The following is a 15,104-nucleotide window of genomic DNA, read 5'->3' as shown; positions in this document are numbered from 1 at the left end:
TCAATCAATCAATCTTTCACAAGTGCATACTCTTTATGCATCCATAAACTTCTCTCCCCTTCATTCTCTCTTTCTCACACACTCTTTCTACTACTCTATCTAGACTTCATTCACCACTTCATACACAAACTACCTATCACTCTCAATGATACTTTCTATCTATTTTATACCGCTCTCACCCCATCTATTCACCATACCACATATTTCCAATACACACTACACAGCTCACAATTCCACCCTACACAATTCCACCACTAACAATTACAATTCAAACCTCATAATTTCAATACAAACAACATACATCCCTTCCACTACAAACAAAAAACATAAGTAAAAAAGTTTATCATTTACAACACCAATAGGTCTAACTTTCACAAATGCGAGACCAATTGCATTGCAAATGCTTTTTTCTAAAGAGTGCCGGCGTTCGTCGTGGTCATGTCGCATTGCTATTCACCATTTCCCCAACCCAACCTGTGCACGACACCCAGCATCTTCTTATTCTCTACTGCCATGTTTAGGGATTTTTGAAGGGCTTTCAAAGCCTAGGGCAACCTTCAGGGTTGGCAATCCCTAAAAATCCTACCCAAAGGCCCAGCCCTATCCCACAACTCCAGATGGCCTCTGTTTCTCTGCGTCTATGTCAATCACAGTTGAAAACTGAAAAGAGAAAAAAACGCTCTTGAAAAAAAAAACTACATACGAACATACCCCAACGAAATACAGCTATTAAACCACTAGGGCACTACATTTTACACACAAAAAACAACCACATAAACCTTTAGGCATGTGAGCACAAAAACATGTGATCGTCATAACTCTGCACACCAACCCCTACAAATGTTGACTGCAATGATTAATTTGAGACAGTGGTTTCCGGTACTCGGCACCGGCATTTAATTGTCAACACTGGGGTTTGTAACCGTCTGCCACATGGTAGCACTGTCTGTCTAATTTAAAGATGGCACAACTAGAATTGTTTATTAAATCATCATACATTAAAAATTACTATTATCTGAATTGTTACACTAGTAGGAATGTGATGGTTAGTAGTTGTGTTGGTACTGCCTTTGGCTATACTGGGAGGGTCAATGTGTGGTGCAAGCTGCAGTGGCCTCCTGACAAGAGCCGTGGCACTTATATTTTTACATATTAAGCACTGGTTGATTGAGTTGTTCAGACCTTCTGCCCGTGCAGGCCATCCTCTTCTGCTTCTGTATGCAAGTTTGTCTTCCTTCATCTTGTCTTCTTTCCAATCAGTTTGTATCACATTTAATCACCGCTCACAGCACCTGAAACAACAGTATTTATGGCACTTCTGTGGTTAGACATAGGGAATATGATCACGCACGGCGTCATAGTTTGCCACACTTAGCAACAACACACTGATATTGGCCCCAGAATTCACAGTGAGGGAGACTACTTACTATTTATTTATTTATTTGAAAAGTTTTATAAAGCGCGAACATGCGGGTATCAGAGCGCTGTACAAGAGGCAAAAGCATGAATAAATGCACCACATTGGAGGTCATCACTGTAAAACAACAAGGAGTAAACAATCAAGATCAGGGACCAGGTAGTGGGCTCCACTAGTTCAGTTTCTCATAGACTACAAAAAGATTTCCTGTTACATGCAGCAAAACAATCATAAAGTGACTTGGCACAGCATAGCTATGGGCCGTAGACACGTGATGGCACTTCTCCTGTGCCTGTCCACCTCCCAAACAATATCTTCCCAAGGTACAGCAGCGCCCACCAGTGGTAAGATGCTGCCATGTTATTATCCAAAGCTATTCTGAGAGAAAATGGGAACAGAGGAAGAGAACAATGCCCTAGACACCAAGATTGTCGCCCTACAGCCAGCCTAAACTGTAATAACCTGAGGGTTCAACAAAGACTCAAAGAGGCCCGCCAACATGGATGGGGATATCACCGGCTTCAAAACAATAGGCACCAGCAGGACTTGTTTGCTTTCTATTATGACTATGTAATACCCTGAAGAGCAAGACGCAGTTGAAGCCCATGGCTTACTGAGAAAGGCATGCTTGGAAGACAGAACGGAAGACAAGCTGCCCTAGGACCACCCGCGGCCCGTGCAGGTGAGAGCGGTGGGTTATTTATTTAATTTTCCCTCGTCATCGTTCGTCGAAATACCCCCACCCGCCCCACTGCCCCACCGCTCTTACCTGTATGGGCCGCGGCTGCCTAGGAGCCAAAAGCAGGCTGGAAAAACTTTGCAATATCCTCCTCATCTTACCAAACATTGCTGTTGAGTTTAGCAGGAAGCTTCCAGGGATACTCGGGGAGTTGCGGAACTATGCCTCCAAAAGGTATGGGTGTAAACAAAACAAGTTCTGTAATTATATGTATACTAAACGTATACATATAATTATAGGACTTACAGTCAGCCCTCTTCATCCATTGGTCTGTTGTTGTGGGATATGCATGCTTCTTCTGCCACTACAGCAAACAGCATGGGGCGAATGATCATCCCACTTCAGCCATTGGCTAACTTCACTGTGAGTGACAGCATTCAGCACCTTCCCAAGTAGCCCATCAGCACACAAAGTAGTCCTCATCAGTGCCATGGGCTACTATGGCAATGCACTTTTTGAGACCAAAGACATATTTTTGCCTCTAGCCAATGTATTCTTTTATATTGGTCCAACACCTTCCCTGACAATAAAGTTTTACAAAAACCTTGATAAAAACAAAATAAGCATTGGCAAAGCCAAAAGGTTGCCTGCGCCTTGATAATGCTCGCTGCTTTAGGACCTGGCACAGCATCTGGAAGCTGATATTCCTCTGTAGCAGAAAAACTGTCCCACATGTGTACAAGTCCACAGAGGATCTGCATTTCATTTCCTGGACAAGAACTCCAGCCTGCAGCAAACACCTTCCGTGCTGTCTCAACCAGCTAGCTTATTTTATGTCAAGGATATTAGAAAACAAAATATATTTGACAGCCTCCTGATATTGATGACGGTATTGTTTTAAAGCTTTCAGAATCCTATTCAGTTCCGTGAAGGTTTGTCTTAGAATAAATTAGTTTTCTAACATATGGTGTCACAACATAAAATAATTGTTTGTTTTGCTCGTTCATTTAGTGTATTTATCATTTTTGTCAAATTCTCCTTAAGAAATCTATCTAAGAGGCTTGGGGCAAAGTGAAAGGTGGCCAGATATATTCATATGAGCTAAGGCGGAGAAGGGGGCAAAGTGGCTGGAAACGTTCATATGAGGGTGAAAGGATAAGGTGGCAGGACACATTCGTATGAGCTAAGGCTGGGGGGTCGGGGGTGCCCAAAGGGTGAGGTTCCAGCAGACGTTCGTATGAGCCAAGGCGAAGTACCCACAAAGCCTTTCCAGAAGCGGACCAAAGATTCCTTACTGGTGTCCCTGTCCCAAAATGTGCTATTGAGGGCTAAGCTGAAGATTTACTATCAGGAAATTTTAGGGAATTAAAAGGACACAACACTATAACAGCGGCACAGTAAAAAAGTAGAATCCCATGTGCAAACCATTTTCATAAAATGCAAAAACATCTGAAAAAGATTATGAAGGCAAATTGGATAAATGGGTAAAATCATCGCGCGGAGCAGAGTTCACAGATTAATTTGCCTCTACTATAGTAATAGTTATAGTCCTAGTTAGAGCATCTTCCGGTACAGGCCGCGACCACCGCAGGTAAAGTGATAGGGCGGTGGGGCCGGCTAGGGGGAAGTTCGCGAGACGACCACAAAGGGAAAATTGAATAAATAATACATTTTCCCTCATGGTCCTCTCTCGAAACTGTGCCCCCCCCCCCCCCCAAACAGGCGGGCCCACACGTCACCGCTCTCACCTGCAGCGGCCTCGCCTGTCCGTTACTTCCTAACTCAAAATCAGACCCTCAGTCAATTTCTAAGACTTAGTGGAAAGTGATCTGCCTCAGGAGACCACGCTGTCTTATAGTACAGCTGGCTTAAGCTGCAGGAAAAATGGTACCTTTAAACTATAGCAGATTTACTCAGGCTTTGCACCAGCATAAGATGGTACCAACAGACACATTGGCATTTAATTTACAGCGCAAAAATATTTCGCACTGGAAGGTACCCTTTTCTCAGCACAAAAAGAGATTTGTACTGCATTGCATCACTTTGTGTCGAGGGGCATTACGGCGGCATTAGGCGGATCTGTGCAAACACTTGTAGGTTCTGATGCAAGTCCTGATCCACTACGATACCCAGCCTGGGATTTGTATAAAAAACTAACACTCCCTTGAAGCAACCATTAACAAGGAGAAATATCTCCATTTCTCCCTTCAGATGTCTATAGTATGCTGTCACGTACACATCAGAGTGGGAACAAAGAAAAGGATGGAAGGTAAAAGTTAGGGAAGGGAGGACTTAGTAGGGGAACAATGGAGTCCGCAGGCATGTCCAGATCAGTTTTGGAATAGGGTTTTTTAATTTTTGGAGAGGGCCCTTTAAACTTACTAGTGGGAAGGTGTAGGGTGAGCAACTGAATCATGCGCATTATCTGCGGCGTGGGTCTGGCTGCATTAGCTATACTGGTCACCATAACGCATGCTCAGGCTTCAATCATTCAAGTGTCTGTCTTCTCTGTGCTCCTTGGCTCCCACACCTCCTAGATCATGTACACCTTCCACTGGGGCACACAGGTAGAGGAAGCAGGCCCTATGCTCCATTGATCCCAAGGGCATGATGGGAACGCGTCTTCTCCAAGTCTTGCAGTCAAGTTAAATTCAACAGGGACACTGGCAGAGGAGACGGTCTTACTTAAGTAATCAGATAACTCTTGAGAGTCCTGAACAATTGCAAAGTCTGCTAGAGGTTATGAAGTACAAAGCTGTGTCCCAAAAGGGCCATTTTTGTAGCTTCAATTTGACCATTCCTAACCAACCAGCAATCTGCTTTTACAGCACAGTGATTTAAGCAAGAGTCTGTAATCATTATGTCTAAGACACTGCAGTATCGCTTGTGATTTCTTCTGCTCTCCGAATGACAGAGGGCTCCACTGCAGTAAAGGGTTCCACTGACCTCCGCTGACACCCCCTTGCACTTCAGGGGGAGGTATGTACTATGGAGGAGCAGACAGCGGGTTACACATACCTGACTTATAATCAATAAGACTACCTCCAACCTACAGAGTATAATGGATCCCCACCAGTTTATTAAGGCTAAAGTAATTTTCCTGGGAAAGGCAAAAGTGAGAAGTTTCAGTAAGCTGTTTTTGGGGGAGGTCTTCTGACATATGTTTACCTCTCTTCAGTTGGTTTAATCCCAGGCAGCTGCTACATATTAACTAAGGAGCTGGCTGGAATTTTGCCAATATTATATTACCCATCAGAAAATAAAGATGTAGGAATAATGTCTGGCCAAATAAATCACTTTCTAATTTCATAAAGCGATCTTCCCTGCCCAATGAGAAATAATATATGCCTAAAAAAATATATATGGTCTGTCTGATACAGTGACCGGCAGCCATCTTGTGTATCGGTTAGCTGGGAAGACATGTTGTAGGGAAAATGGATGGTGAAAAATATACAGATTTCTGCTGTAAAAGAAGCTCACTGCTGTTCAGGAGCTGCATGGTTGCAATACAAATTAATTGTTCTTCTGTATATCAGTATGCATGATATGTGGTATGCTTTAACCCATGACCAGTGTGACTGGCAAATAAGCTAGTGGTTTTAACAGAATCACATGGTGGTGAAGCCATGTTGTAGGCTTCGGAGTTGAAAACCGAGAAGCAGAAAAGGCAATAGCTTAAGTGGTTACCAACAAGGCAGATAGAATATTTTACAATTCTTAAATCTTAAAGTCTGCCTGGTGATGGCACACGCTTAAGGGAAGGCACAGAGTACTGCTAGAGACCTAGTGGCTATAGAGTTCCCTTTTGTGGTGGCCATCGTTTCACTGGTACTGTGGTGTGGTTTGCTGTTGTACTGTTTGGGTGTGGTGCAATTTACCGAAGTACGGTGCTGCATGGTGTCACGGCATGTTGTGGTATACGAGGCGTGGTTTGTTGACTGTGTGGAGGAATCTACAGTGCAATGTACGATGAGACAGATTCTGATGCCGTCGTTAGATGGCATGAAGTACTATGTTGCTGATTTCTGTGTTGGAGTGTTTGAGTTAGTATTGAGCTGTATGGCATGATGAGGTGAGCTGCACTCAAGTGAGCTATTTGGCGGTATGGTTTGTAGCGCGCACTTAAGATTTGTGTGTTCTGGTGCACAGAGTGATGGGATGAGGTTTAATGTGTTGTTGAGTTATTTTGCTGCATTGTGTTGTGGTTCTTTAATATATAGTGCGCATGTGCTGTTCCACGTGCTGTAGAGTGTGTTGTCATGATTTGAATTTGGACACCTGCTTCAATACAATTTGTGGGGACCAGATGAAAAATAGAATAGATGGGAGCTTGGATGGTTTTCCTGGAGGGGTCAGGTACTATGGAAAGCTAAGGATAGCCAGACCAAAGGGGAAGCACTTGGAGATACAGTAATGTGCCCAGGATCAAAGATTTGTTGTCGTATCAGAAACATATGTTTTCCGTCGTGTTCTAAATTGAACTTCAAAGTCAACAGACCTGGACAGTTCCTACAGTAAACAGCAGAAGACAAGTATACTCCAGACTGTTTGTTGAGGAGGTAAACTTCAGGAGAGTTTTGATATTTCTTTTTCCTTTCACTCATTCAAGGTCAGTTCCTCTACCTGCGAGTGCACAGTGGTCAGACTGATGGTGTTTCGACAGCTCACAGTGCAAGCCTGCCAGCTGTCTTCTCCAATCACCATTGCCAGGTACCTCCCTGTTCCTTTCCAACCTTATTTCCTGATTCAACTAGAAAACAGTTGTTGGCTCCACTGTGACTTCCTTCCATTGCCGTTGGGTCTCAAGCACCGCTGTCCAGAAATTTCAAGCCGTGTTTATTACTGAGTTTAATTGACCTCACTGGGGGAATTTTGTGTCGGTACAATACCTCAGAAATTGCAGTACGACTTGGAACGCGGCAATCAAGTGAAGGGCACCTCATGCCAAATATTTTACCTGTGAGTTTTTATTATGATGTTGCTTTTGACATTTGTTATCATATTCTGTGTTTAGGTCAAGTTATCGGTCCATATGTTTGGTGACTTCAATGGAACAGTCTCCCTCTCTGTACTGGAGAAGGCGGCAGACTCCACGGGCATTGCCACGCTTCTATGGGAAAGAACTGGCAACTGGAGTGATCATTGGTTTCCAGTAACTCTGCAGCTCCCGGAGACCCAGCACAGGTAAAATCTAATGTCGAATGATCCCAGCACTAAGATTGGTGGCCCCGCCTTGAGGTATGTAGGTGGCTGTGAGTGGGTGCAGGAGGCTGTCAGCCGATGTGTTTACTAAATCTGCATAATGCACAGTGGGATGGGGAGCTGCAGCGTGGGATGAGGAGGAGGCCATGGGATTGTTACATATAATACCTAGAGATGGTGATAACAGGCCACTCTTAAATGAGATATAAGGGGGAACCTTCATGCATATAGATGACTCAAGAACCACACTGTGCTTTTGGTGTTTGTAGAAAAGCTCAGGAAGTTTAGGTGCATGTGTTTCAATGGAGGTATCCTCTCCTTGCTGATGATGGTATGAAATGGAGTGAAAGAGCAGGTAGTCTTTCAAAGTAGGAAGTGGGCAAGCTACTCCATCGTAGGCCACGGTGGCCGATACATGTGGTGGTTCATTCGGTGGATGGAATGGGAGCGTGCAGCATCTCACTGGAATTGCCAGCATTTTGGACACAGCTATTCAGGGGGCACAGCAGAAAAGGAGAAGCAGTTTGCAAACAGTGTAAAAGCAAAGAGCACGCTGGAGACTGAGGAGTGTCAAAGCCCTGCATCGATGTGGTTATATGCTGCTTTTAAGAGTCGCCCGGCATCACAGTTGCTACCATCAGCTTTCTTTTTGTAAAGATGGAGCTGCCTTTGTTGTTCCTGGATGCAGGGAAAGGATTCCTCCTTTTGTAAGCTCTGCTCCATGGATTTTACCTAGTTTCTGGATGTTGATGAGGGGGTAAGCCTAGTTATTCTGTAGGTAATAGGAGGTTGATGAGGGGGTAAGGGCGGGACAGTGATGTCACTTTTGCTACTTCTGTAATTTTGGTGACTCAGCATCTATGCCTGAGGACCACTTCCATTCGAAAATGCTGTCAGTTCCATTGAGAACCTCAGCCCATACCATTTGAGGCTTTGATCAATCCAATGGGGTGTATTAGAGTATCATCTCTAGCACATCCCCTCTGGCACTCACTAGTCCTGCGGCTAGCCTGCTGGTGTAGTTGTACGGGAGTCTGGTACCCGTACAGTGTACGTTTCACCAAGGTTTTCCTCACTGTGGTGTTTCTCACCATTGAGGTGGTTCTGTAGAGTATGTCTTCCCATTCCTTCACTGTGAATGCTCGACCTAATTCCTCCTCCCACCTGCACTGACTGAGGGTTGTGTCTGTGGACTTAAGCCTGGCAAAAATGCTCCAATTATGGAACCTATACTTGGAATGTGGCTTGCAAAATTGGATACCGGCCTCCAGACGTGGCCCACTGGCTGGATGTGGTGCTCAGGTAGGACCTGTAGAGCTTGTTGTCTTTTGAACTGGATGCAGTGCATGGAGGTAGCTTGCATGCTTTATCGAAGCACTGTGAACTGTTGTGAGAGCCAGGAGCTGGATGAAGAACTCTAGATGTACCAGAAGCTGCCTTACGACAAATACTTCTGGAAACGTTCAGCCGAAAAGGTGGCTCAGTGAGTTTTAAACACTGGACCAAGGAGATTCAGTTGTGACCTCCTCTACGAGCATAACTTGAAAAAATACAAACAACTTCACTTTACTTTGAAGCCACTTCCACTGCCTGGATTGCAATGAAGCAGAAAAATAGGGGCTAAAAGAGTTTATCAACGAAATGAAGACTCACTGCACAGACGTGCCTGCCCTGCAGACATGTTCAAAACATCCTGCTCCCCTCTGCTTGTTATGTTGTTGTGATAATTTGAAGTCATTGCCTTAGGTGACTGGTAAGCCTCACATCCGGCTTCTTGTGAGGCTTCTCTCTGCCTCAGTTCCATGTGAGACATGCAAGGTAGGTAATAGGCTTTGGAGAAATTTGAATTAAGCTGGCAAAATTCACATAACTCCTGAATTTCTTGTTATGCGAAATCAAATGAAATTTTACATTCTGCAATGTATGTTTATGTATACGTTTTCCATGTTAAAGGCTAGTTCACATAGAAAATATCTCACCAAGAGACTTTTTTTTATCATTAATTAGTTTATTTCGAATCAAAAATCCTTGGAACCACAACAAAACGAATACTGTTATATAAAATAATCATAATACAAACAATTGAGTAAAAATCATTATCAAGAGAGTCGTATTAAAAATAATAGGCGACTGCCTCCTTTATACATTAAACCTATGCTAAAATACAGTCAGAAATATGCTTTGTGCAACTGAACTAACTCTGTGGGGTAATCAAATACATGATTTTTAAATATCAGTTCTACAAAATGTTGCTCCTATAACAGTGGCGTAACCAAAGTTTAAGGGGCCTTCTGCACTGTACACGGAGGGGGCCCCGCTCCGGAGTACTGTGCTGAGGGGGCCCCCTGCAGCTCGACCCCCGCACACCATGGGGGAAGCAGGGCCCCTGTCCTATAATCCATACAGTACTTAGATGTCTTAGATGTCTAGCCACATTTGGTGCTATAAACATTTCTGTACTTGACCTTATAATGATTCTAGATACTGCTTAACTCCCCCAAAAACGGTATACTTGTACAATCCAAGTTTTAGTGGACCACTATATGCAAGACAGAAGCACAAAATAGGGGCCACTGTTCAGGGCCTGACTGGGAACAGCAACCAGCCCGGCAGGTTGCTGCTCGACCGGCCCTGGGAGCGGTAGGTTGCTAACAAGAAGCACCGCTCCCACTTTTCCTACAGGGGGCCGATATTGCAGCACTGCTGCAAAACCGGCCCCACCCCTCTGGCCCAACGGGGTAAAGTCCGGTACACGCTAGGGACAATCCAGCCCTGCCCCTGTTTTGGATTAATTTTTTCATACTGGACAAAGGTCATTGTCGAGATGATCTTTGGACCTCTTCTGACAGAAATTTGTAATTGGCAATAATCAGCAGCGGCCCGTGCAGGTAAGAGCGTTGGGGCAGAGTGGGAGACATGACGATGAGGGAAAATGAAATAAATAATTAATTTTCCCTCCTCATTGGATCTGTCGAGTCCACCCCGATCTCGCCCACCACTTTTACCTGCACGGGCCGCTCCTGGCAATAATTTATATCTAAATGTAATATATAGCTGATTAGATCTCTGATCTGTAATGTAATCTAAAAAAAGACTACTTGGTATACACTTATAGTTTAAAAATATATCCGTAAATGTTCCTTTCCTTGCATTTCGGCAATTCATTATTTCAATAGAATTGATTAAATCTCTCCTTAATATGTCATTTGTGATACACTGAGCACCTGCTGGTTTGTCCCAAAGAGTTCCTAGCCCCAGACTATATAAATATTTTTCACATACCCCATCCATGGAATAGATGGGTGGTTTTTGTGATGCCAAACTGTTTCCATGCTGTCCTGTGCGGACCAAGTTCCTCCGTGTACTGGAGTCTCGGCCAATATAAAAGGGGTCTCTATTTAGCTATATTTTCAACCAGGAAGTGGCCAGAATCAATGTACATAGACAAAAGAGGTGCACTGTTCCCCAGGCTTACAAGAGACCTGAGGAATTTCTTTTCTCCCTAGCAAGTGAACTAGTTTTCACTTACCCCCACATCTCAGCGCCATAGAGAGCTGAGCCTACAGGTTTGACCCTATAGATGTCCATAGCTTGAGAGATAGTATGGGTGTGGGTCCCTTTAAACATGGTCAGAATTGCAAAGCACTGGTGCTGGAGGTTAACGCTACTCTTTGTGATTTGAGATAACCACTTCATTTTACTGGTCATTCTTTAAAAAAAAAATGTTTATTTGGTTTTCTTTTCCTGTACAACATAACAGGATACCGGAACTATAATAAACCGTATGGAGGAGGACGTATAGTGAAGCAGACCAGTATAGAATCACACAATTAAATATTGCGGCAACACATTAGAGTGGAAAACATCACTACAGATGCATTTGGCAATAAACAGTCAAGGCCCAGTCTCATCTTCAACAAGGTCCAACCCAGAGTGCGCCCTCCAAGGTCCCCAACTTTATGGAACTTTAAGGGATACCCTCTTCTCACATACGTAACTTTCTCTTCGGCCATGTACATATCATCCTGTTCCTCCATTCTCGTATTGTGGGGGCCTCAGATATACCTCAGTATCTTGCCAAATCCCTCTTTGCCACATCCAAACCCAAGTTACTAAACAGAAGCTTGGTCCGGGGGACGTTCATATCCGTCGGGATACTTTGGCTCAAGTGGGACTTTAACCCCCAGGATGTTGCACAATTCAAGCACTATTGCTTTCCAGATTTCCCGGATCCCTGGGCATGCACACAGTGTGTAAGAACGTCCCCCCCTCATCTCTGCACCTCAGACATCTTGGAGATATTGCTTGTCCCTTGGCGTGTAATTGTGCTCTGTCATAGTAAACCCTGTATAATATTTTGAGCTGGATGAGTCTCAGCCTGGATTTATTAGCCACCTCCCTCGGATGCATCAGGGCCGCTTCCCAGACAGTGTCATCAGACTTATCCGTATCCTTCACCCAGCACCCATGGAGGTTAAGCAGGGTGTCTCACATATTGTTGTTCAATGTCTTGTGAGAGTGGGAAAAGGCCCCCCCTCCAAGCTCCTCTATAAGCATCCTACCTTCTAGAGGTGCATAGTCCAGTATCTCAATCTCACCCAGTCTCTCTACCCACCATGTATGCCTCATTTGTGCATATTGCAAGTACTAGTTTGGGTTTAGCTGATACTCCCTCAGTAATGATGGAAAGGACCTGAATTCCCCCCTCCCCCAGGAGGTCCCCAACCTTTGCAATTCCTATTAAGTCCCATGCCTCAAAACACTTTAACTTCCCCAATTCCCACAGCATCATCCCCACCCAGAGGGGGGTTTCTCTAGTCACCCTCCTAGTCCACCGAATACGTCTGGCAGCCTTCATCCATGTCTCCAACACCACCTGTGTTGCCAGTAGCAGCTGCCGGACTCCTCTTCCTCCAGTCAGGAAGTGGGAGTGTGGTCTCATCCTGAGCTGCGCCCTCTCCAACCAGTATGTTGGGTGGATATGGGGTGCGTAGATCCAGTCATTTATAACTATTAAGTGAGAGGCCCAATTGTACACCCGCCATTGCAAGGGTTTCGGAGTAAACTCTGTAGCTCTTTTGTAGGATAACCCTTGTTCCATAGCAGGGACCTCAGTTCCCATTCTAGAGTGGAAAACAACTCTTCCAGGCATGTGCAGCAAGTATTTTGGAGAAAGTACAGAAGCTTGGGGAGGATGATAACCTTAAAGATAGCGGCAAGCCCTAAAATCACAAAAGGCAAGCCTCTCCACGTCTCCCTAGAACTGCTGGGAAACCCTCCCCACATTTTGGGCTAGGCCGGTCTCTCTACTGGGTGCAATGAAGAGACTTAAATATTTAAAGCCTCTTCTATCTATTGCTAACCTGTGAGTACGGCTTAGCAGATCCAAGTCACCAAAGGGCTGGTGCAACACCGATTTCCCCCAGTTATTGGTATAACCTGAATAAGCAATACGTCTTAAAGGGCTGAAAGATGGCTAGGAGCGTTGTAGAAGGGTCAGTGATATTTAGCAGTACATCATCTGCATATAAGGCAATTCTTTCGTCCTCCGCATCCGAGGGTTCGATCTTAAATCCTCGTATTGCTGGATATCTGCGTGCCATACATGCCAGCAGTTCAATAGTGAGAGCAAATAAGTCTGTTAGGTTCCTCTCTTAGTTCAGAATGCTGGGGAGAAGATGCCGTTAACCCTGACCACCGCCGTTGAGGCTTGGTAGAGCAGCACAATCCAACTCCTATATTTGGGTCCAAAACCAAATTTCTGTAGCGTTTGATGAAAGAAAGGCTAATTAATCACATTGAATGCTTTTTTCGCGTCCAATTATAATAATAAATGGGGATCCTCTCTAGCCCGGACCTCGGTGTACAGGTCATTCTTAAACTCAGATACTCAAAATTGGTGACCTGTTCTAATCTTTCGCCTTTGGCCTGTAGATTAATCATACAAGAGTTGTATGGCTTGAGTGACGTGTATTCAGTTTTAGAAGCATTCAACTTCAACCCAGGACTTGGATTGCCAATTTGCTCCATGTTTTAACTGGTGGAAGGTCTAACCGAGGAACTCTTCATTTGTTGTCGTCTTCCTCAGTGAGGGTGTTAGCAGTCCTATCAAGGGGTTCATATATGATATTAAAATCACCTGCAACTAAAACAGCTCTGCTACCTGAGTCCCTTCTATTGCTGCCTTCAACTGGCTAATGGTTGCAGACTCAATGTTGCTGCCACTGTTCCTATTATGTAGGTTTATAATTAGGTGTGACATTCCAAACCTAGAATATCTTTAGACGCTATAGGCATTACCTTTCATTGTAAGGTGAAGGGATATTTTACCCCATATGGCCAGGCCTCCTACAGGTCTGCCCCTGGCATGCTTAACTGCATTGAGAGCATATGTTACAAAGCCACATCTATAGACGGCATTAGTACATCATGTCTCTTGGGACATACAAATCTCAAAATCATCAGCGAACTTGCCCCATTCAGGAACGGAGGTCTTAGTATTTTAACCCGCTACATTCAATGAACAAGTCAGTAAATTCATAGCTAGGAGAGCCGAGCCAGGGTTGTGACTTGTCCCCAGGTGTCAAAGCAGGGGCCAAGGCATCAAAGCAGGGGCGGCTCTAGGCTCATGGTGGCCCTGTGCAGGGAGCGCAGGTAGGGGGCCCCGGAAGAGGGGGTCCGGGCGGGGTGGAGCTCAGGAAGGTGTTTTAATAAAACGTCCAGAAAAGGCGTTAGATGACCAGTAACATGGTAACAGAAAAACAACGTTTACGTTTTGAGTGCTCATCACTTGGATACTTTATTTTAGAATCTGGGTCTCTGGAGGGACCCCTTTCAACAAGAAAAACACGTTGCACGTCCGTAAGAGAGTTCGGCCACAAAGTAGGATCCCTCCAATCACATAAATCATATTCAGAACACGGGTCTGTAACATGGTCTTGCTCTTTGGCTTCCTTTTCAATACCAGCATCATCCGTCTGTAAACTCTGAACCTCCTTCAGAATGCCAGATGTTGATGGACCGATGAATGATGTTTCAGTTTCTCTGTCTGAGGGTCTTTTGTAATAATCCTCATCCTGAGTTGGTAATTGCTGCATGTTTGTATCAATTTCAGTCACCTTGTTCATTTTCATTGGTCTGCTCATGAGTATCATTCTGCTCATGGATATCATCATTTTTTTGTTCTTCTTTATGGTCGTCAGCGCCTGTTTTACCTAGTGCATCAGCAGTACTCTGGCCAGAGGATTCTCCATCTTTAGGTTTCCCTTGGGTGATAAAGTTCAGGATTGCTCCTTCCTGTGACACTACGAAAGCCTGCTGAGCCACCTTTCTCTTTCGTTTCGAATAACCAGATTTGTGTACTCGAATTCTCTTCATTTTGCTTGCAATGCAGCGGGCGAGGCTAGCAGTGGGTAGGGGAAAAAAGAAGACAATCAGCAGTGGCGGCTGCTGAAAGATTTTGATGTGTCATTTTTATTTTCTTGCAAAAACAACAGCTGATGGACAGAATGCAGAACAATGTCATACATTCACCCCAGTACAGAGATCTGGGCCTAAATCCATCGTTTTTTTGCTCACCACACCACCCCAGTTCAGACATGGCCATATGCAAATCAGCCTTGACCCTGTGCCTCATGGGAACAGTCCAGCCCGAACTGCCAAGCCATGTCTTCCCTGGACTACACAATGAAGGACCAGCATACCTTAATGAACGAGTGAATTTCCACCAACCTACCAGGAAAATATGTTCCAGAACCATCTGCCTAGCAGCCACCCAATGCAGCCGCTGATAAAACAGTGGAGGCC

The 15,104-nt window shown here is 44.6% G+C and overlaps 1 protein-coding gene across 2 annotated transcripts in view; it reads left to right on the top strand.

The window, feature by feature from the left end:
* Positions 1-15,104, top strand: part of LTK (leukocyte receptor tyrosine kinase) — a 583,144-nt gene that overhangs the window by 420,377 nt on the left and 147,663 nt on the right. For both annotated transcript variants that reach the window (XM_085627068.1, XM_085627069.1), the window contains exons 8-9: positions 6,706-6,806; positions 7,111-7,280. In XM_085627068.1, the coding sequence (XP_085483194.1) occupies positions 6,706-6,806; positions 7,111-7,280 (271 nt within the window). The remainder of the gene's footprint in view (positions 1-6,705; positions 6,807-7,110; positions 7,281-15,104) is intronic.

This window comes from Triturus cristatus, chromosome 9 (genome assembly GCF_964204655.1).
Source record: "Triturus cristatus chromosome 9, aTriCri1.1, whole genome shotgun sequence".
NCBI lineage: Eukaryota > Metazoa > Chordata > Amphibia > Caudata > Salamandridae > Triturus > Triturus cristatus.
Note: the sequence above shows the minus strand (reverse complement) of the source record. Positions and strands in the feature narration are given on the sequence as shown.